Genomic DNA, 20,897 nt, shown 5'->3' with positions numbered 1-20,897 from the left:
AAAAAATTATCTTACAAATACCCATGAAGGATGTCTAGATATCACGTACCTGCAGCTACTGCCAGCAGATCAAGGTAAAACAAACATTTGAACATACAAATAACGCAGTTAATCGCAGGAAAGGGCTCATGAAGCAGCCAGATGCAAACAAAGCATTGCTCTTGCTTGTACTGCTACACATGTTTAGGAAGCCCAGTTGGGGATCTCGGTGATGACAGCACTCACATGCCACCCTCATCAGGCCTGCCAGATTTCTGGTATTTTATAAATTCCGTTGAAATCTACTCTTCATTGGTTCTGCAAAGGCATTCTGCTCAGTCTTCAGGGGGAGACCCTCTGCTCTGCTGGCAGGGATTTGTCTGTGCTCCTCCTTAACCGTTAGAGAAGGCCGGACCATGATGCTATCTTGGAAGTATTCCAAATCACCATGACCAGGGCATTCAGCGGTGAAAAGCTTTAGTTTTGTCACAAGCTGGTTTCAGAAGAACGACAAGCTAGTTTCCAGAAAATACCGATCTCTAAATTACTTTTGCCACCTGCTATGCTTATTTTTCAGATCAACTGGAGAGCATTAACTGATAAATTTTTTAAAAATTTAAGTATCAAGTAGCTGAAATCTTCACTAAAATACTGGAGGATGAAACTGTTTGTTTATATGCACACATGGTTATACTCTCAAGTAACTATCACACTGTTTTAAGTATAAAAATAAGGACAAGGATTGTCTTAGTCTGTATTTTATAAAGTACACTGAGAACATTATATAATTCATGATAACAAACAGAGCAGAATGTTTGCAAAATTAGCAGAAACATGGCTTCTTTGAAAAATGGGGCATATCAGAGGCTGATATAAGCAGAGCAGCAGCACCTGGCGTCAATGTAATTATACTGATTCAAAAACAAAACCAAAAAACCTCCAAAACCCAAGACTTTGTTAATAGAAACGTAATTATTTTGCTCAAATTTTCCTTTGCCTACTCCCCTTCTCATATATATAGGCAGCTAAAGCAGGGGATAACTGAACGAACAGATTAGTGTATGTATTCTAGACAATAACCACTGAGAGCAGACGCCAGAACAGCCTGTCTTCATGACTCATTACACGCATAAAAAGAAAAAATTTGACAGAAAGGCACACTGGTTCTTTCAAATAACTAGAGCTCCAGAACAGCAACTTGCTTAGTTTATTTCAGATTTGATGGTCTGGCCAATAACTACTTCTAGTCTTCTATAATTACCACAATCAGATGCAGAAGAATAGGAAAATTACAATTAAGTATAATTTACAGTGGAATAGTTTTGGCTAATAAATTCATCACCTCCCCAGCAAGCAAATAAACAAACAAAAAACGGAGTGTGGTTCAGCAGTGATGATACACAGACTGATGCATCAATGACATACATATGCTGCAGCCAAGAAAACCCTAGGCACACATCAAAGGCCAAGCTTTAGCAACAACAAGGGCATTTTATAGCTGGGTTCGAGAATTACGGTCACCAACTGTTAGGAAATATTTTTAGCGACTTACAGTTTCTTAAAACAAGTTGATGAACTTTCAGAACATAATAATAAGATCATATGGCCACTTAAAAATATCTATCCTGTCTGCTGCATTGCCCTGGAACTTGGGATGGTCACTGCTGTCAGCCAGCGTGGGTTCTGCAATCACTGAATAGCAGTAAATATGGCATTATCTTGTAAAAACCTGCTATTAATCTGTTTTTCCTCTCCATTCATTCTGGACTGTCTGATCTCCTCCCTCCAGATGCTGTTGGCTCCCTGATAACTTCCTTCCTTCTCTTCTCTTCTCTGTCATTTCAGACTCCTGCGATGTTCTTGTGTATTACAACATCTTGGCAGGCTCACTGATCTTTCTCTTACTTATCAGTCATTATCCATGATTTCCATTGGAACTTCAAGGGCCTTTTAAAATAATGGAAATAACCTGACATGTAGTTGTAAGCTCTAAGTAAATAAGCCCAAACAATGAGATCCAGTGGTAAATGATGTGCTAATGCTGGTTAACATCAGAGCAGAGATAAGTTCAGCTATGCACAACATCATGGCTGAAAACTGCCGTGTAGGATAACCTCTTCTGAACTAGAAGAAACCTGCAGGGGACTCCAGCGTAACCCTCTGCAGTGGAATAACCAGATTCCCAAGGTCTGCATATGCAGCTGCTTGTGGTTTCCAAATTCTTACATACTATTCACCCTATTGAAAGATTCACTCACTGCCTGGTTCCAGATTTCAAAGGTCTCCTCAGACAGCTCTCAGGGACTTCATCCAGCCCTTTCTGAAGCTTAAGAGTAAAAAATGACCATGCCAATTCTCAATCCTTTCTCACTCCCTAGTTCAGTTCGAGGTCTTCAATCCCATCTTGGACACAAGGATCAGCAAACCCTTAATTCTGTTGCAAACCTCTCCAGTTTCTTACTCGTTATATGTGAAAACATACGTTGTAAAGTGCAAAGCCTCCATATAGTACCTTTTGCCAGATAATTGGGAATCCACTGGCTATCAAAATCTTAGCTGCTTCTTATCACCACGAATGCAAGAGACTTTTTTCAAAAATTCTCAGTGCAAATTTTCAAGCTCTTCTTGTAACCACTTCTGCAAAAGAGTAATTCAGACTCTGCCTTCAGTGGTATGGAGTTAAAAGGGCTTTACAGCCCCCCTGCTTATCAATGGAAGTCTTTCCATTACTTGCAAAGGTCTCCGAAACAGGCTCAAACCGAGGGCAGAATCTTTAGAGACTAGTATATGAGATGCAGAGTTCCTGCCAAAATACAAAGGTATGGAGTTCTTGCCAAAGTTTTAAAAAAAACCATAGCGCTCTGATCCATCTGCTCAGAACTTGCCAGACACGTTCTTCATGCAAACTTGCAAATAAAAAGAACATATTGCACACATAACCCAACCCCTTTTATATCTGGATGGGCTACAGCTGCAGTAGGATTCTCTTACAGTGTTGGCTGCTACTCGCTTAAAGGTAAAAGAAGGTGAAGTGCGAGGGGGCTAAAGAGACAAGCGGCTAAAGCAGGTCAAAAAAGGAGGGGAAGTCAAGTATGTCATCAAATCACTGTGACTGACTCATTGCATCACCCTGTGGTGAGGGGATGAGCTCAGGGACGAGAACGGATCCTGAAAAGGGATTTCCTCTCCATTTGTTCCCCAAGCAGGGCCTTCCTCCTGCCACTGAAGATACATGTGCAGTGTTAGTTGGGGATACAGCCCTGAGGCCGCTCAGTCTGATTTATGCTTAAGCAGGCAGGAAGACTCTGCATTGTATAAACAATAAACAAGAACAGAGGGTCTGGGGTCCTTCTCCTGGAAGATTCTGAAATATTGAGTGCAATTTCCTGCCATTTAGGAGATTTTAAGATAGCTCCAAAGAAAGATTTTATATAAAATGAAGCAAAACAAAAAAATCCTGTAAACTTATCTAGCATTTAGCTTTAACTTGCCAGAGGCACATTATGTTTTATTAAAATATCAACAAAGAGGAGCCAAAGTCAACAAAACCAGAGTGGGTTCTCCTGTCTTCTAGCCAAATCCCCTAGATCCTGCAGGGTACTCCTGTGTTCATCTCCCCTTTACGCACAGGTCTCCCAAGCCCTTTCTCTTCCTCGGTCCTGTCCCTGACAGCCATATCTCATGTTCACATGCATTTTACTGCAATATTTTGGCATGCAACTTTCTTTGCTATCTGAATATTTGCACTTCCTGCTTCTTCTAAGATGCTGTTTTCTTCCGCAACTCACTCCTCTTTCTTCCCTTCCTCTTGCCTGCTTTGTTCTCCATAAGTCACGACTCTCCTTGTGGTTTTCTCTTCCCACCACACACAGGCTTCCACCCAAACCACTCCCGTCCTCCTCCATTTTCTTCCATCATCTATTCCTCTTCATATAGGCTTCTCTCCAACAAAGCTTCACACTGTTTCCTACACGTCCCCAAAACAACAATATTGCCTTCCCCCCATCCATCAGGTTCCCTAGCGCAAGGCCAGCAAGCCAACCTGATGTTCCTCAGCCCAGTAACTACCACGCTGCGGTGCTTGGTTAAAACTTGCTCGTGTTTCAGTGTCACGTGGGCTTGGCTACCCCACCAGACTGCAGCCTAAAGAGCAGGAACCCAAACCTAGTGGCTGGTTTCTGACCCATGTCCTGCATTCCTACATTCCCCATAATGCACACGCACCGCAAACAGCAATAAATCTATCAGCTCAGTGCCCCACATTTCCAAGCGCGGCAGTGTCGAGCTGGGAGTACATGCTGGCTCGTGCCAGTAGCTAATGGGGATATTACATACTTCTTCAAGTCGTCTTCAATAACTGCTCTGTTCCTGGCAAGAGGTGGCTGCATCTGAGATAAGCTCTCAAATCGCAGTGAATATGACACAGCAATAAATACTTCCCTTCACCCACGCTCACAGATTATTTGCCAAAGGTACTCTATACATGGTCTCCAGTGTACTGGAGGGATACAGTACACTTTTTTTGTAGGGGATACAGTATTTCGAACCAAAAAAAAGGATTCTGGAACAAGGAGGCAGCAGTAATTCGACCGAAATATACTGCAAATTAACTTCCTCTGGTCCTGAGCTGTTGCTGAGGGGAGCGGGGAAGGATGAGGAGGTTGGCAGAGTAGAAAGTTACTAGGTCCACACTTTATACTGAGTTTGACACTTCAAAGAGCACTGTACGTTTGCTATTTAACATAACCTTGTAACCTTTCGGATCGCAAGAGTCTGGTTTCAGGACAACAATATATAAATTGTGAGATCCAAATATACTACTTTAGATGTGGGTCACAGTGATGGCAGTCAATTAAAATCAAATGCCCCAGGTGATATCTGTAATACAGACATCCTGCGCCAGCTCACAGCCACAAATCCTGCTTCCTGGTATTTTCTTCCGTGGCATTAGAGACGGCACTTTTTGGCAAGAAAAGAGAGCAAGGCCCCTCTGCTCCTGATTATACGGAGATCAGTCTGGAGTAGCTGTGCTGCAGTCAGTGTAAATTGCCTCAGATTTGCACCGTGGAGATTTGGCCCAAATCTATAGTAGCTCGCTCTAAACATATTCCCTAACTGAAAACCAAGACAAAACACTGTCTGAACTAAAAGTATTTGAACAACCGACTGTGGTTTAAATTTAAATCTGACTCATAATGGGGTAATATGTTCCACAGCATCTTCCTCCTCATACCTCCAAGCAGGGAGAGAGGCCCTTAAAGAAACGGGGGCTACCACTGTCTGGAGGGCAGACAGTTCTTCCCAGACCCCGAGCCAGCTCCACAGGTGCCCTTGGCATGGACCAGGCCCTCCCCGACATGGAAAGACCAAAGGTCTGCTCCTGCTTGCTTCAAATTCTTCATCGCAATCTGATGTCCCCCCTGGGGTTTAACCTGGCGCCGTTTGTTTGCTACAACCCTGCGCTCTGATATGTCCCGTGGTACATCCCCCTGCATCCGCAGCCTCTCAGGTACCCCCACCCACAGCAGCCTCGGATAACGACGACGATAAAAACCAGCGCTTCGGCTGCGTTTTTGATGATGCTTTATGATGTGTTAACAAAACATGGCACCGCTTCCATAGGAAGTAATTACTACTTGTTATTGTTTGACCGTCTGTACATAATAAAAATACCTTAAAAACAATACCACAACGCGCTCTGAATGACGGCTTTTTGCCCTGCGAGGGTTTCCACTTGTCCAGCTTTGTGGTAGTGCCTATTTATTTTTTGGAATGCTTATTCATAAAAGACAAGGTTTTTTTGAAAAGTGCAGGGACTTTACTCATAAATACAGGAGCACCTTAATAAAAGAAAGATGTGATGAAGTCTTCAAAGCAGGCAAGAAAACTGATGAACAAAGACATTGCCATAACAACTGAGCTTTATCTGATCAAATTCCAATAAAGCCTGCATTTGGCATAAATCTTTAAAAACATAGCAAGGCCACTGGAGGATGCTAAAACTTGTTTATTTAATATTATTCCTCTTCCCTCCCCCAAAAGTACTTTATCCTCTTAATATTTTCTGAAGTCTTGGTGCACTTTGAGAAGTGCAACAAGCGAACGCGGTGCAGTGGAAGGATGGGAGGAGAAGCGCAGGAGAGTGCTCGCCGCATCTGAGGTCACGCTGCTACCTTCCTTCCTTCCCTCCAGCTTCCCACTCTCCAACGTGCTGATGATCAGCAGCACCATCAGCAGATTAACCCTCACTTTCAGGCAGAAGAAACAACAAAAAAGATAGTGCCTTTAAAGAATTTAGTTCTCTGTGGCTTCACTTAACTAGAGCCAAGAAGAGACAAAAGCTTTTATACCAGCCTTATAAAAGAAACTTAATTCCTACTTCTACGAGTTTTGTTATTTTCCATCCTAAGACTACTTAATACATGCACTGCACTTCCCATCTGCACAGCAACACACAGATGTGGCTGACTAATCCTTAAATACCAAAAGAAGTATTCTGGGTGAAAACAGACATTAAAGAAACTGCTCCTGCACTCAGGGATTACCACTCACTCATTGGCTTCGCAGACTCATCCAGGGCACCTCCATGAAAATTAACCTCCAGGACCCACTGCCCGGAGAAACCCGGAGGGCAGCAGACCTGGCAAACAGATCCACAACCACTTGATCCCAGCATCAATACGACCGGGTGCTCTCTGCTCCAACCCTGCCTTGAGGTAGGAACAGGGTCCTGCTGCTGCTGCGCCGGGGGACGGGACCGAGGGGCCACAGCCCTGGCTCGTCACGCCAAGCAGCCCCAGACTGCCTTCCCGGAGTCAGTGCATACAAGGGCTGCAGGAAAACACAAAGTCCTTTTCTGATGTGGTTTGGAAAAAGGAGCCAAGTATAGCCCGAGGAAAGCTTAGCCGAAAAGGTGCAGTCTTGCGTTTCTTTTTTCATTTCAACGGGTAGGTCTGTAAGGTCAGAGGACCACCCAAAGAAAGAATCAGGAAGAGAAACAAAATATTTATATTCTGCTTGCTTATTTTTTCCATTTACCCAACACATCTGTCTCTTGCTGTTCCTAAAACAGTCCTTCAGAGTAATATTGTCCCTTCTGCACCAGTGGTATATATACTACTACTAAACTACCACTGGACTAAATTGAAGAGCTTCTGGAGAGCAGTTAGCAGACTTGCATGTGTTCAGGGACAGCCGCTTTCCCAGTGAACCACAAGAAGAGAGCTCTGACTCCCTCCAGAAGACTTCTGCCCCTCTCTTCCTGCTTGACTGAGAAAGATGAGGGGACACGGGAACAACCATGCCCTGAAAACTGCAGGTATGAGAGGAATTTCCAAAACCCTCATCAAGAAGATCTCCTCAACAAACCAAAACACTAGGCAACCCGAAACTTGGTGGGAGGGAAAAAAAACACCCTAATAATTAAATGTTGCTTATGCAAGATGAAAAACCACATTGTTCCTTCTGGGCACAACAGCCCTGGCAAGCCCAGCACGTATCTCACAAGACAGGAAGCGGTGCTTATGCATGGAGGAGGAGCGGCGGCTGCACATGCCAACTCCATCAGCAATCTCCTCTGCAAGGCTCGCTCTCCATCCATGGCTTTTCATGCTGGAAGCAAAGATACCTGAGTAAGTCTTCCGCCCTTACAGAATGTATTTGCCTCTCCCACTTCCACTGAAATGAGCATCTTCCTCATTCTCCCCTTTTACCTCCCACGTTTGTACCTTCCTCCACTGCTAGACACCCCTATCAACCTATCAACGCAGCCCTGAAGCTCCTCTAGCATCACTGTGGCACCAATGCCTCCTACCCATCCTTCCTCACCTTCAGCTCCTTAGATTTTCTTCTTTCTAATATCTGAAATTCATATACTAAGTTTTAGGATGCTTTCTATAGCACTGTCTTACAATACATCATAGAATCATAGAATATCCCAAGCTGGAAGGGACCCGTAAGAATCATGGGTCCCTCCTCTTCAATTTCTCTCTGTTTTTGCTTTTCCTGTTAAACACTGCATGCTAACCTCACGCGTTGTGATGGAGAGTAGATGCAGCAGTGTTTAGGGACTCTGATGCTCCTGCAGTAGAGCCGCTGGCAAGGAACCCATGCAATTCAGACTGGCCATCACAGAGCTAAGTTAATACCTCCATACAAGGTTTTGGGGAGAGCTGCATACGAGATTGCAAGAAATAAATATGACCAAAGGGGGGAAGAAACAACCAGCAGAAGGCGGCTACAGGAGCTTGTAAGAAGTAAAGCAGAGAGAGGAACTACAAGGCAGCTTTTAATACGTGTTCTGCAAGGGAAATGCTCCAGAGGCAGCTTGCCTCTCTACAGGCAAAGGAGCAAAGTAACATGCCTAAAATATGCCTGGCACAAACACACACTCAGAGCTCGCTGCCTTTGGCTTGCCTGTTACTTGGTGGAGAAAAGACCTAATCCTACAATAACCTACACTTTTTACTCACCTAACACTTCACCCAGCCTAAAAAAGAAACTGCTTTACTCACCAGCTATATATTTATCTAAAGGACACAAGTACCTGCCCTGGATGCAGGTGTCAGTCATTTCCATGGGCACAGGCTTGCTGGAGTCAGGCTCTCTCAAATAAGCTCCAGCTGTTTCTCATCACAAGGTGAAATCCCATCCAAGCAAAGGCCCTTTCTTCCCTACCTCTGCTGAACCCTTTGTGTCCCATGTTCCTCAAACACAGAAAGGCAATGAACTGAGCTCAGGCAACCGCAGCTGTACTCCTTTCAGGTGGCTGACTAACAGCTCTCAAAAGTAGAACAACAGAAAGCCCAGAGATGCCATCAACTCCTTTTAGGATGTCTGAATAGTGAGGTCAAGCCAGAACATACAATCGTTTCAACAGGCTGGTGTGGCAGTGTCACAGGGACTCGTAGTGTAATTCTCTGTGATGGCTGTTATATATAGACAACACCAGCAACTCTCGTTAAAGTTTCCTAGCTTTCTCTTTTAACAAATGACACGTTGTTTACTCAACTTTTCTGCCAGCCTGTCCTTGGGAAGGAAGGCAACCAGATCGCAATCGTGAAACCAAGCGCCCAGTGACCACCTGTGGACCTGAACCATATTCAACTGGGAACCATGCTTCTCCTACGTTTAAACTGTATCTAAACAGTCCAGTGTGCCTTTTCTTGCTGTCAGCCTCTAAGGTTGGCTTACACTGTCACTTCAGCAACCATGTGAACCCAAATTCCCCGCGCTCTGCTCCAAGTTTGACTTGCACTTGACCAAACCAGGCCGGAAAAGGTGAGTTGAGAGTGAGGGAGAAGACTAACTCAAATTTGCACCCACTGGATCTGAACCAGACTCTATAGTGCTGCAAGCCCAGGGCAGAGCTCAGGCATAGCTAATGAGGGCCGCAAGAACAGAGCCAAAGAAGGGCTCAATACACTTTTACTAGGTGGTATCCTATCTGGCAGGGTTTTCAGCAGAACAAGTCCTGGGTTACTGGAACAACCATGAGTTTTACTCAGTATAAAACTGCTGGGAACTGAGCCCCTTTTGGTTGCCATGTTTCTCGGCAAAGTGAACTATGCTTTAGATGAAGTATGCTCTGGACAACATTTGCACAAATGCACAGACTCTATGTAAGTGACTTTAATGGCTTTAAAGATTAAATGACATCGATCTTATCAACACTCGGGAGTGAGAGAGTCATGGGGTCATTTTCTTCCTCACTCCTCAATCCCCGAATTGTCCACTCCCTTGCCTCAACCCCTGGGCTACTATACAGAAGCCAGGTCTGAAACTGCTGAGCTTTGAAACTCAATTAGTAACACCATTTCTGCGAGGAACAGTTAAGAGGCTTCTCCTGAACACAGGCCAGAGAGAGGAATTTGACTTCTATGTAAACTACAGTACAGGCCAGGTGTTGGGAGACAGATATCCTGGGGATGGCTTGTTTGATGTCTTGTTCTGTCGTTCTGTCTAACTTATCATTATATGCTGAAGCTTTGGAGTCCTGAGGCACAACTGCTAGAAAAAGTTTGCACATTTCAGCTTCATATGATTTTGAATAAAGTCCTTTCTAGCAAAGGCACAGGAAATAAGAGGCTACTTTGGGAAGACAGGACTCAACTGCTTCTCCCCAAGGTTTGTTCCACCTGCTAGATGGGTAAAAGGCGGGTTTGTGGCAGAAAGACGGGGAGCTGACACGTGCGAGATGCTACTGTACCTGGTACAGCTCTATCCGCTGCTCCGAGACCCGTGCCTTCGAGTTCTGCAGGCGGAAGACCCTGAACTCGGCCTTCACCAAGTTGGAGGCATTCTTCTCCATCGCTGAGACGTCAAATCTGACGATTCGGAAATAAAGGCTGTAATAGCTCGGTGGGATGGCATCTGCAAGAAGGCAGTGTGATTTTATTATTTTTTTTAATGACAAACTACATTGTTCCTTGAAATACAAGACAGACTCAATAAGGGAAATATCTGTAGCATGATTCAGTTTCCAATGGCCAATTTAATATTATTAACAATTTAATAAAAAAAAACCAAAACCACAACCCCACGTATTTGATTACAGGAATACCATATTAATAGAGATTAACAACTATTTCCAACTCTATTTCAGGTCATGCAGTTAAACGTCCCCTCTTTGAACACACTGGTGGAAAACCCCGGATGCTTATAAATTGGGAAAAAATCATAGCAGTTGGTATCTGGCATTTGCCTTCAGACTTGCACAGAGTTCAGAGGGATCCGCTAAGACGACAAGTAACAGCAACTCATCTGATCTGTATGTTCTCTGAAACCCATTTCCCCCCAGAATATGGAGTGTAAATTAGCCAGATTTTATTTCATATTTAGTTATTAAAGGATTTTATGGGAACAACATATTCATTCTGATTATAGTGACAAGGGCAGGAGGAGAAGAGGAAGAAGAAAGGGAGGGAAAAGGCAAGCAGATAGTAGACACGATAAGCAGAATTACATGAATTTTGACCACTTGGAAGCAGTAGAAGCGATAAACGTAACCACCCCTCACTATGTATCAAAGAGAAAGCAGAAAAAACAGTTAGAAGAACGGACTCAAGTCTTCGATAAGTGTTAAGCATATCCGCTTAGGTTTCAAAACAGTCTCTTCCTCCTTCCCAGCTGTAAACCCCGACTGAGGCTAAGCAGCAAAGCACCTCTGCACAACCCGGGTTACCCTAGAGGGTTCAGCGATCACCTGAGGCCTTTCCAGCCCGTCCCGGCCGGCAGCACGCAGAGAACCCCGGTGCGGCGGCCCGGCCACCCTCCCCGCGCGCGACGCCCTCCTGGCCCTGCTGCCTGGCAAGGCTCTCCTCAAACCGCAGGGCCAAACTCAGAGGGGAGTCGAAATGACTCAACGGCCCTGACAAAAATCTCCGTTCAAACCGGGAGAAAGGTCTCCTCTGCTCTTACAGTGAGAAAACTGAAGTGGATAGAGGAAAAACAAGAAAGAGGAAAATTGTATTTGGGGGGCAGGGGGGTATTTTCAGCTGAGGAAGCAAAGCTCACAGGCCTCCCTGGGGCCACGCCAGCAGGAAGACTTCAGATAGTAATTACACAACATGGAGTTTTCCCAGCAGTCACGTAGCTCAGGATTTGTCACGCAGCGGCAGGAGATGACAGCCTCGACGTCAGAGAGGTGAGCAGTTCAGCCCCCGTGAAAGACCCAGGCCTTGTCCAAAATCCCAGCGAGGCCACCTGCTCCGCTGCCTCCCTTGGCTGTCCAGGCCATTAATCCAGGCATCTATCAATTGAATAAAGTACCTTCTTCTGGAAGATACCTAATTCTTGATAGATATAATACACACGAGTTATCATTTCTACGTAAAGAGATGGGAGAAGCCGAGTCCAGTACATTTACCTTTATTTCTAACTACTAATGATTAAAGGTAGTTGGAATAAATCCTTATTGATATTTATTCATATCAGGAAGTCATACTAATAACTTAAAAACCTTCTTCCAAATACTAATGTTTCTAGACTGGCTGCTATTACCAGAACTTCTGAGCAACGCAGGAGCTCCCAGCTACACGGGGCAACACCACTCGCAGTTACACATTTAATAACTGATTTGTTGTAGCTCTTTAAATAATTTTAACTTCAGACTGACTACAGAAAAGTAATCCTAGCTATGAGAAAATCTCTGCTGATAAAGAAATAATCTCAGCCTCAACTGTAGATGCATTGTAGTGAGACATGACAAGTTCTCAAAATCCTTAAAAAAATCCTCTGAAAGCGTACCTCCCAAAGCAGTCCCTCAGTATGGTCAATGGGGTAAGAGGTATAAATACGAACAGGAAGCCTCAGGCTTCCTTACGATCCCATTTAATTAAAGAAACAAAAAAATGGTTCTCAAATTTTCACATCTGCAGTGCTTAAAAATAACCCCCAAAGCATCATGATCAGTATTCTTGCCTACCAGGCTTATTGATAGAAAGCTGCTACAATCTTATAGTGAGAACTCGAACAAAAATGGATGCAAATTACCCCCCGCACCAGAATTGCTCCTCTCTCCCATAAGCAACACATTAGTGCTGGTCTCTGTCAAAATACCAAATGAAGGTCTTCTGAGAAAAGTTTAACTTCATGCAACAATGACCTTAATTTCGATACTTTCTGCAAATTCTTATAAAAGCTACTCTGTTCAGAGATTATATCCTCATCTAAGAGAGAAATAATCTCTTCAACTTATTTTTTGCTATAGGAAACTCCGAGACTACTACTTGTTCTTCAGCCAAACCTAATCCTACGAGGAATATAATTTGGCATAATAATATGTATATATAAGATTGATGCTTCCAGGATGAGTTGTAAGTTGTCCTTCCCCGTCATTTATTTGAGACATCAACCTACCATTTCATTCCCCGTGGACAAGCCAAACTAGCAGCCAGCCACTTGCCCTGGCACAGACAAACCCTGTCCATCCTGACTTTATTTCAGATTGAAAAGTCCTATTTAACTGTCAGTTTGATTTATATTTAACTTCTAAGTTATTTCTAGAACTTTCTTGTGCTATATTTGTAGTCTTTCTTTTCAGTTTCTCTATTTTAGATACTGTATATTACAAATCTGTGAGTATGTATCTGAACGGACTTTCCTGAACCATCTCTGCATTTACACTTTTTCTCTCTTTCGTATACGAAGAAGATAGACAGAGAAGGAATACTCTTTCAGTGTGCATGTTTTTGTGTTTGCATATGTGCCTTCATATACACAGCGAACGAGTATTTACCTTCCACTGGAAGGCAGGCGTGGGACACCCGCCATGAGTAGGAATTAATTCTTGTCTTACAGAAGTTTTCTCTCTCTTATAAGATAGTTTTGTATCTTGCAAAAATGCACATAAGAAATTTGATTTCTTTATTCTATCATTCACGACAGTATCCATGGGAAGTCAATTTAGGAAAAGGCATTATTCAGGGACAGCTGAAAAAAAAAAGGTTTTTTTACTAGCTGGAACACTTCCTCTGAAAAAGAATGGCTGATTGCAGAATTGGGGTTTATGTGAAAATTAATCAACATTAAGACTGAGAATTGAGACTTGCAACTCTCTTTAAGGGAATGGAGAGATCCCTATGGAGTCTACAAGGTTTTGGATTAGCCTTTAAGTGATCTCAGATGCTGCAATTTATCTCTCTTTGTGACTCCACCTTAACCTGACAGTTGTATCAATTCAGACTCAGTCGGATACCTCTGGACTCCCCTCTGGTTTTGGCCCAATGACTCCAATAGACGCCAGGATGACTCTGACCAAGTTAGTCTGCAAACACAGTTACCCTGCTGCAGACTAGACTCCTTAAGTATTCTTTGAACCATTATCATTAATGAGTGGAATTAAATCAATATGTTTCCTGTAGCTAGGAAAACACAGATTTCTTTTGTTTTGGAGAGAGGGAATAGTAAATGCAACGAAGGATTCCATTTTTATCATCTTCAAATTATTCATTAATTCAACCCTCAAAAAACTGAAGACTTCCAGCTGTAATAATCATAATCACAATCACCACAGTACAGTTGAGACGAGTTATAAAATGCAGTTGGAGAAGGTGAAGGCAGCATCCCTCCTCCTCCCTTTAGCCCTCTGAACACTGACCATCACAAGTTTAGCTTTTTTATTCTTTTGTTTTTGGTTTTTTTTTTTTTCTTCTTGAACGCGCTGAAACTTCATCAGCTGCTTTACACAGGACAGTCCAAACTGCCAGGTTAAAAAGTATTCTGGTATGTGAGTGTTTAAGTGCATAAGGACACTGTGGTTTCTGTGCTTCTTACCGACTTTGTTCAATGTCCAGCATCCTCTAAGCTCCTGTGCCAGCAACTAGGACAGAAAGCAGCCCTGCTCTGACAGGGCAGAAAAGCACCGATGGGAGGGGTGCAGGAGAGCTATCCCAAAATACTCAACAGTCTGCAGTACTGCTCCCGGTTGGAGCATTGTCAACAGGAGAGACTGAACACATCCTCTGACTGACCGTCCAAAACAGCACGTAGACCCGCATGCATCGTTCCTGGGAGGAGAGCGAGAGGGAGTCAAGCTCCGTTAAACTGAAAGTGGGAATTTGAAGGAGTTTGTTTCGTGCTGGAGAGATTCCCCAAGTCAGGAATCTCCTGCATAAAAGGATGACACTTTTGCCTTCCACAGTTGTGTTTGATGAACTAAGCCCTGCATTTCTACAGCTTTCCTCCCAAGTACTGCATGTACTGACATTTCAGGAGAAACAAAACACTCTGTTTGACACAGCTCTTCTGAGAGTTGGGCTTTCCTTCTGGCAAGGAAAAAGACCTAAATTCAATTGTATCCAAACGAGGCTTTTTTTCCCCTCTGAATTTTCATTTCTGCTATTGAAACAAAAAATCAATTATATGCACAGCCCAAGTTAGGAAATGTAAACAACTTTTCTTTTCTTGTTGAAAGAGGCCAGACAGGCCGACTTCACACATATACCCACACTGGAAAAGCTGAGCGCTTCAATCTAATCCTTCCATCAAGGGCTTGTAATAAATGCTCCAAAGATTTATTTTTATTCCCTTTTGTGTTTATTAAACTTTGGAGGGTTTCTTTTCCTTTTTCTTTTCTTTCTGGTGCTTTGCCCATTCTTTATTATGGCAGCTACAAAACATGGGAGTGCCCTTTTCTTCTCGCCCTCTTTTTTTTTTTTTCTCCCCTCCTCATCTTTCTAACTGTAGTACATGAATGACCATGTAGTAGGCTTTGAAGCAGCACATGCAAATATTTATAAGAGTAGCTTGATTGTTATTAAATGCAGTTGTTATGCTTTCCACGCTCTGGCAAGCTTCCCTAACCCCTCTAACTATTAGGACCATTTAGGCTGTTTAGATTTCAGCTCACTGATAGCAAATCCTACATTTTTTTTGTAACAAGCAGCAGCCACCCTGCATAACATGACACCGTTTCTCCCCCTGTGTGAATTTTACTCTCTGCTCAACATACGGGTCCCTGCCACGAGCCGCGTCAGGCTGCCTTTAAGGACATCCAGACGTGGTAAGTGAAGAAGCATGCACAAGACTGCTGGAAGGATGGGCAGCTCATCAGCTGTAACGGCACATCTTTCCAGCAGGATCCCGTCCTTCCTGTAAGGCACACTCGAGTCACAAATCCTCTCCTCTTTTCCAGGGAAAGTCTCTCCAAGAAATTAGAAACTTGTTTAATGCATCTGGGCTCCCAAAGCCCACAGATAATTACTCTGCTCACCCCTCCTGACCCTGACGTGACTGCAGAATCCTGCTGGAAACCGCCTCTCTGCAATGAAAGGGATATATAAATACAGTGAACCAAAATACGGAGGCCTATAGGTTATATTTGGGAACTGGGATTGGCCCTCAGAGGTAAATCAGTTGTACATCAGCTTTCCATTAGCTCTGAAACTCTATCCTGCTGTGACATTAAGTTATGAGCACATCCATTAGCTAATCAGTGCTCTTGGACAGAAACACTTGTGCTGCTCTCCGCTCAGACATCGCTTCCAGCCTCTTGCAGCAAGGCTTCAAAGCCAGATGGTACAAAAGCAGTGTAAGAGACTTACTCCAATATTCCGGTTTTTACCTACAAAGCTGCCAATGAGCTATTACCTTTATCTGTCATCAACCATTTGCTCTTGAGGAGGGACATTGCACTGAAAGTCAAAATAAAACTGCTGGGAACACAGTGGATAAGGCTTTCACCTGAGGCCTAATGGCTCTGGAGAAGCTCTTCTTGCAGAACAGGGTATGCTTGCACCTACAGCGCAATCAAGATACAACATACGTGTTCTATTATCGCACCTGTTTTTGGTGAAGTATTCATACCAGAAAGTGGTAGCTAGGCATCTTCCACTGAACGATCCCTAGATACATAATTTATCCATGCCAAAGGGAAGCGGATGGTTCATGATTCCACATTCCCTGATACCTTCAGTCTTGGTATTTACTGCACATGGATATGCCGATGCTTACCAAGAGATTCAGACATACATACATAAAGGAAGACAGAGCTTTCTTCATCAAAAAGACAGACAGAAAGAGAACAGGTTGGGGATCCAATTGCTGGATGACCCTTTTGAACATCACAACAACTGATGACAGAAACCACTTCCCTCTTTTACCACCAATACTGACCCCTGGACCTGCCCCTGCGGTCACACCGGGAAGCCTCAATACTGCTTTGCTAAGACAGCGGATTTTAGAGTCCTGAGGTGATTACCCTTGGAGAAAAAAACAAAGAAACAAAATATCACTCCTACAGAGACTCCTGCTGCAGCTCTTTAAACATGACTTTCTTTCACCAGTTATGTTAACAGAAGCCAATCCTGAAGATGTTTTCTTATTTCAGTAACTTCTTTCTATATTAGCTAATTTTTCTTTGTAATGAAGACCCACTGAGCTCCTGATACACAGCAGGGAATTCATACATGTAATTACTATGCCATAAACTGGCTACAAAGACTCAATAAATGTCACTAGAAGACTCTAGAGTGCTCAGAGCAAAGACACTTGGCAGTGCTCACATGGCACAAATACATGGTTTATTTCAAATGCCTACACTGTCTGTCAAGCTCCACATGTCCACAAAATATACACCAGTGAACGTCTAGGTGGGCATGGGTTTAGACCAGAATAATTACCTGATTTTGTGACATATATCCCACTGTTGAACTGCTTGCTATTCCTCTTTTAAAACACACTAAGATCTATGGCAACATATGAGAAGTAAACAACCCCAGAATGTTCTCCAGATTGAAGAGTTAGGTACAATGAGGCAAAGATGGAATTTTCTCAAGATATGTTTATGAAATTAGATGCTCCTTACTTAAAATCTGACAAGGGGCTTCTGGTTCTGCTGCTACTTTCTCACTGCTTCACCAAGCCTGAATCAAAAGACGACTAGCCAAAGCTATGACCTCAATAGCACAGTAATCTGGTGGTCTGGTTTCCAGTTACCCAAATAATGAATTCCTTCAAGGAACTCTTGTTGCTCTGGAGTCTGATGGACTTTGACACTCTTACGTAATTGTCTTTTGTACTCTTGATTTCTATAATGGTGAAAAACATCCTGCAGTCATCTTTGGGTCAAAATGCAAGTGGCATAGTAAGGACACTAAGACAGTGTAATTAGCCATTGGAGAATCATAATTAGACCTAAGTTAAGGTTTAGGTTAAGTTCTCACAGAGACCAGCAGTAAAATAAAACTCAAATCACTGGTGTTATCCTAGCAAAGCTGCTGCATGGGATTCTTGGTACAAAATGGGTTAAGTCCTTGATTTGTGAGTCATTTTGAAGATGCAAAGAGAAGAGCATCTTGTGCTCCTTAATTTCTGTCGCTTCATCTCTACTAGCACACTGGAGCTGGACATGAGTCTTACAGTGGACATCAAACCCTGCCAAGAAAAGCTACCATTGCCTTTTTAAGGCTGTAACAATACAAGCCATTTTAGACCTATGTATTTTTTTGTAATTGTTCACCCTGAGCTGGGCCAAATCATGTTACACGTTCAACTTCAATTGTATTTACATGCTGCAGCTAAAACTGACTTTGGATGTTCCTTAATTTGGCCTGGAGACTACTGTAAAAAGGGCCATAGTTTTCCTATATCACTGAACTATCTGATTTAACTGAATCTTATCAGCCAGAAAGCCCTCATTTAAATCCTTTTTTCCATTGGACTTTCTCTCTCTGCCACCCTTTCACAATTATTCTCACGAAGCTCCTAGTCTTTGCAGCCTCAGTCTGAAACATTGTTTAGCCTGAAAAAATCCATACTACTCCTACCAGCTAGAAAGAAGGAAGAAAAAATATGCATTTTGAACAATCACCTATGGCTTCATTTTTTCTCTCCTCCCTCTCCTACAGGTACCATATGAAGAAAAACTGCTGGGCCAACACCACATATGTTTGTCCACCTCCTATGAGGTGCAACACCAACAGCCACTAAGTCTGCATTATGACACATCCCTCAAATGAACCCTTTTTCAAAAAGGTTCACAGCTATTCCATCACCCAAAATGCAAAGAGGAGTCAAACTTAATACCAAAGAGAAAAACTGCAGGAGCACTCTGCTTTATCTGAGAAGATGACCAAAAAACTCACACAGAGTCCACGCAATCATTCTCCTGTGAATGACACAGAGGCATCGCTGCCTGACACACTGCTGCTGCAAGGACACGGTGAGTTAACGTGGGTGCAGGCTTGCACAAAAATACCCACTTTCTCTTCCCAGACCCCAGACCGTGTTACTAATGCTAATGTACAGAAAGCAGAAAGGAATTAACCTTTTTTGTGCTTTTAGCCAGGTTTTAAAGACTAGACCAGATTTTCAGGTGTTCAGCACCTAGTATTTTGAGGCATGGTTTGTTTTGTTTTGGGTTTTTTTTTTTTTTTTTAAATTTTTCCAAAAGTCCTCAGAATGAAATCTTCCAACTGGATGTTTCTGGCCTGATCTTCAAAGGGCCTAACTGTTCTTGTGATCTTTTGAAAATCAGGTTTGGGTTTTGGCACTGAAATGGAGCTGGATCTCTCTTAGCCAGCTAGCCCCGGCCTTGGGTGCTGAGACGTGACCTTAAATCTTGCCTCCTCCTTGGCTCACTTTGCTCAAAAACCTAAAGCAAAAATTCTCTGTCAGTCTCTGCAAGCGGGAGTGTAGCCACATATGTAGAAAACAATAATGATTAAAAAAATTCCGAAACATACCTGCAGGATTAGAGGCCAAACCACTAAGGCTACCCAGAAAAAAAAACCTACCAAAAAAGCAGAAAAGTCAGAAGAAAAACCCTGTGCATCTTTCCTCTCCCTCCCTTTATTTTGAGATCGTGCATCATCTCCAGGCTTCATCTAACTGGTCCATACAGTACTGGTCCACTGGTCCATGCTGGGTGTCAGTGTGATCAGCTCCTATGCTCTCCTTGACTGGACTATTAAAGAACAAATACCCCACCAAAGCGACATGCTGTCAGAGCAGAGACAGCAAGAATTAACCAGTTTATTGAAAGAGACACTGTGCGATCAAAAAACGATGCTCATAGAACAACCCTTTTCAGAGTCAGGCTGTAAGCGCTGTGGTGTATCTCCTGAGAGATGCCACTCTAACCTTCCCTCTGTGCCTCCCCTCTCCCCCATCGCTGCTCATTTGCAAAGAAGATTAGAAAATCCGAATGTGTTTCAGGATTGGAAAATACTTAGGAAACACCAACCTCAGTGCATAGTCCTTCCATACAAGCTACACAATTTATTTTGGAAGAAATCAGTTGCCTGTGCAGGCTGTCCTGAACAAAAAGGAAACACCTGTGGAACATATAGGAAGACACCAGAAAGTAAGGACTACAGACTGCCTGCATGAGTTTACATCTTCAAATGGATGCTAAGGTCAGAGACTGCAAAAACTTGTGTTATTACTACTTTACAGCCATAGGGCAGTTGCGAGGCAATTACAAGCCACAATCCTGGTCCTTTACAAACTTTCCTGTCCCGTTCTGTTGAATAAGACTGAATTCTTCTAAGAAAGTGCACTTCTCTTCTGTCACTCTGGAGAAAGTGAGAACTGCCCAGAAGACCACTTCTGCTATAAAACAAAACTCTCTGAGTATTAACTTATGGAAGAGTCAGACTGAGCACTGAGCCTCGAATCAACTGCCTGGATCCAAACCTCTGAAGCTGGAGGAGGATCAAAAGCCACTTGAAAAATCGCTGAAGCCTCTGGCTAAAATGAAAGGGGAAACTGTCCAGTCCCTTTCAGGAAAACAAAAACAAAACTCCAACCCAGGCAGACTTGGTGTGACCATTGCCAAATACTCCTATTTCTTAAAAAGGAGCATGGAGTCCCTCCCAGGGGATGGCTCCTCTTGGGACAAAGCAGCATGCGTAGCACAGCCCCACGCCTGATCTTTCTCTCCTAGCAAGAAAGGCTATTTACCTATTTGCAAAAGCTGGAGTAGCTGGAAACGGGGGTAAACTCACACAGCAACACCTGCAAGTCCCCCTCAGGTGCATGGTGCTCAGTGGATGCTTTCTGCCCCTGCCTTTACGCTTGCTTGAAAATGAATCTCCTGAAGAAAAATCCCCTCACGTGAACTCACAGACCCTCCTCACTGCTTACCTTTAAAGCTTTCCAGGCTGTTGGGTTGTTTTGCCTCGTCCATGCTGAAATGCAGGGGTTGGGTAATGCGAACAACACTGATGCATCACATGAGAGACATTTTCAGGTCTAAATTTTGAGCTGTTGAGCAATGCTTAATTGGGGTAACCTAATTACTCGGGAGTATTCTAGAGAGCAGCAAATGCCGATTTTTCCATTCTGGACCATCTTTCAGCATATACAAATCTCCACACATTTCAGAAAGTCTGAAAGGTCTGACCTCAATTCTCCTCTTCTCAAAGTCATATTTACATATCACCCGTCATGCAAAGGAGCCAAGAGAGAATGTAAAC

The 20,897-nt window shown here is 43.3% G+C and overlaps 1 protein-coding gene across 1 annotated transcript in view; it reads right to left on the bottom strand.

Moving 5' to 3' along the window:
- Nucleotides 1-20,897, bottom strand: part of TGFB2 (transforming growth factor beta 2) — a 63,175-nt gene that overhangs the window by 10,166 nt on the left and 32,112 nt on the right. The window contains exon 2 of the mRNA XM_075147098.1: nt 10,187-10,350. Coding sequence (XP_075003199.1) covers nt 10,187-10,350 — 164 coding nt within the window. The remainder of the gene's footprint in view (nt 1-10,186; nt 10,351-20,897) is intronic.

Source organism: Calonectris borealis, chromosome 3 (assembly GCF_964195595.1).
Source record: "Calonectris borealis chromosome 3, bCalBor7.hap1.2, whole genome shotgun sequence".
Classification (NCBI taxonomy): domain Eukaryota; kingdom Metazoa; phylum Chordata; class Aves; order Procellariiformes; family Procellariidae; genus Calonectris; species Calonectris borealis.
The sequence above is the reverse complement of the archived record's forward strand: the minus strand, read 5'-3'. Positions and strand labels throughout refer to the sequence as shown.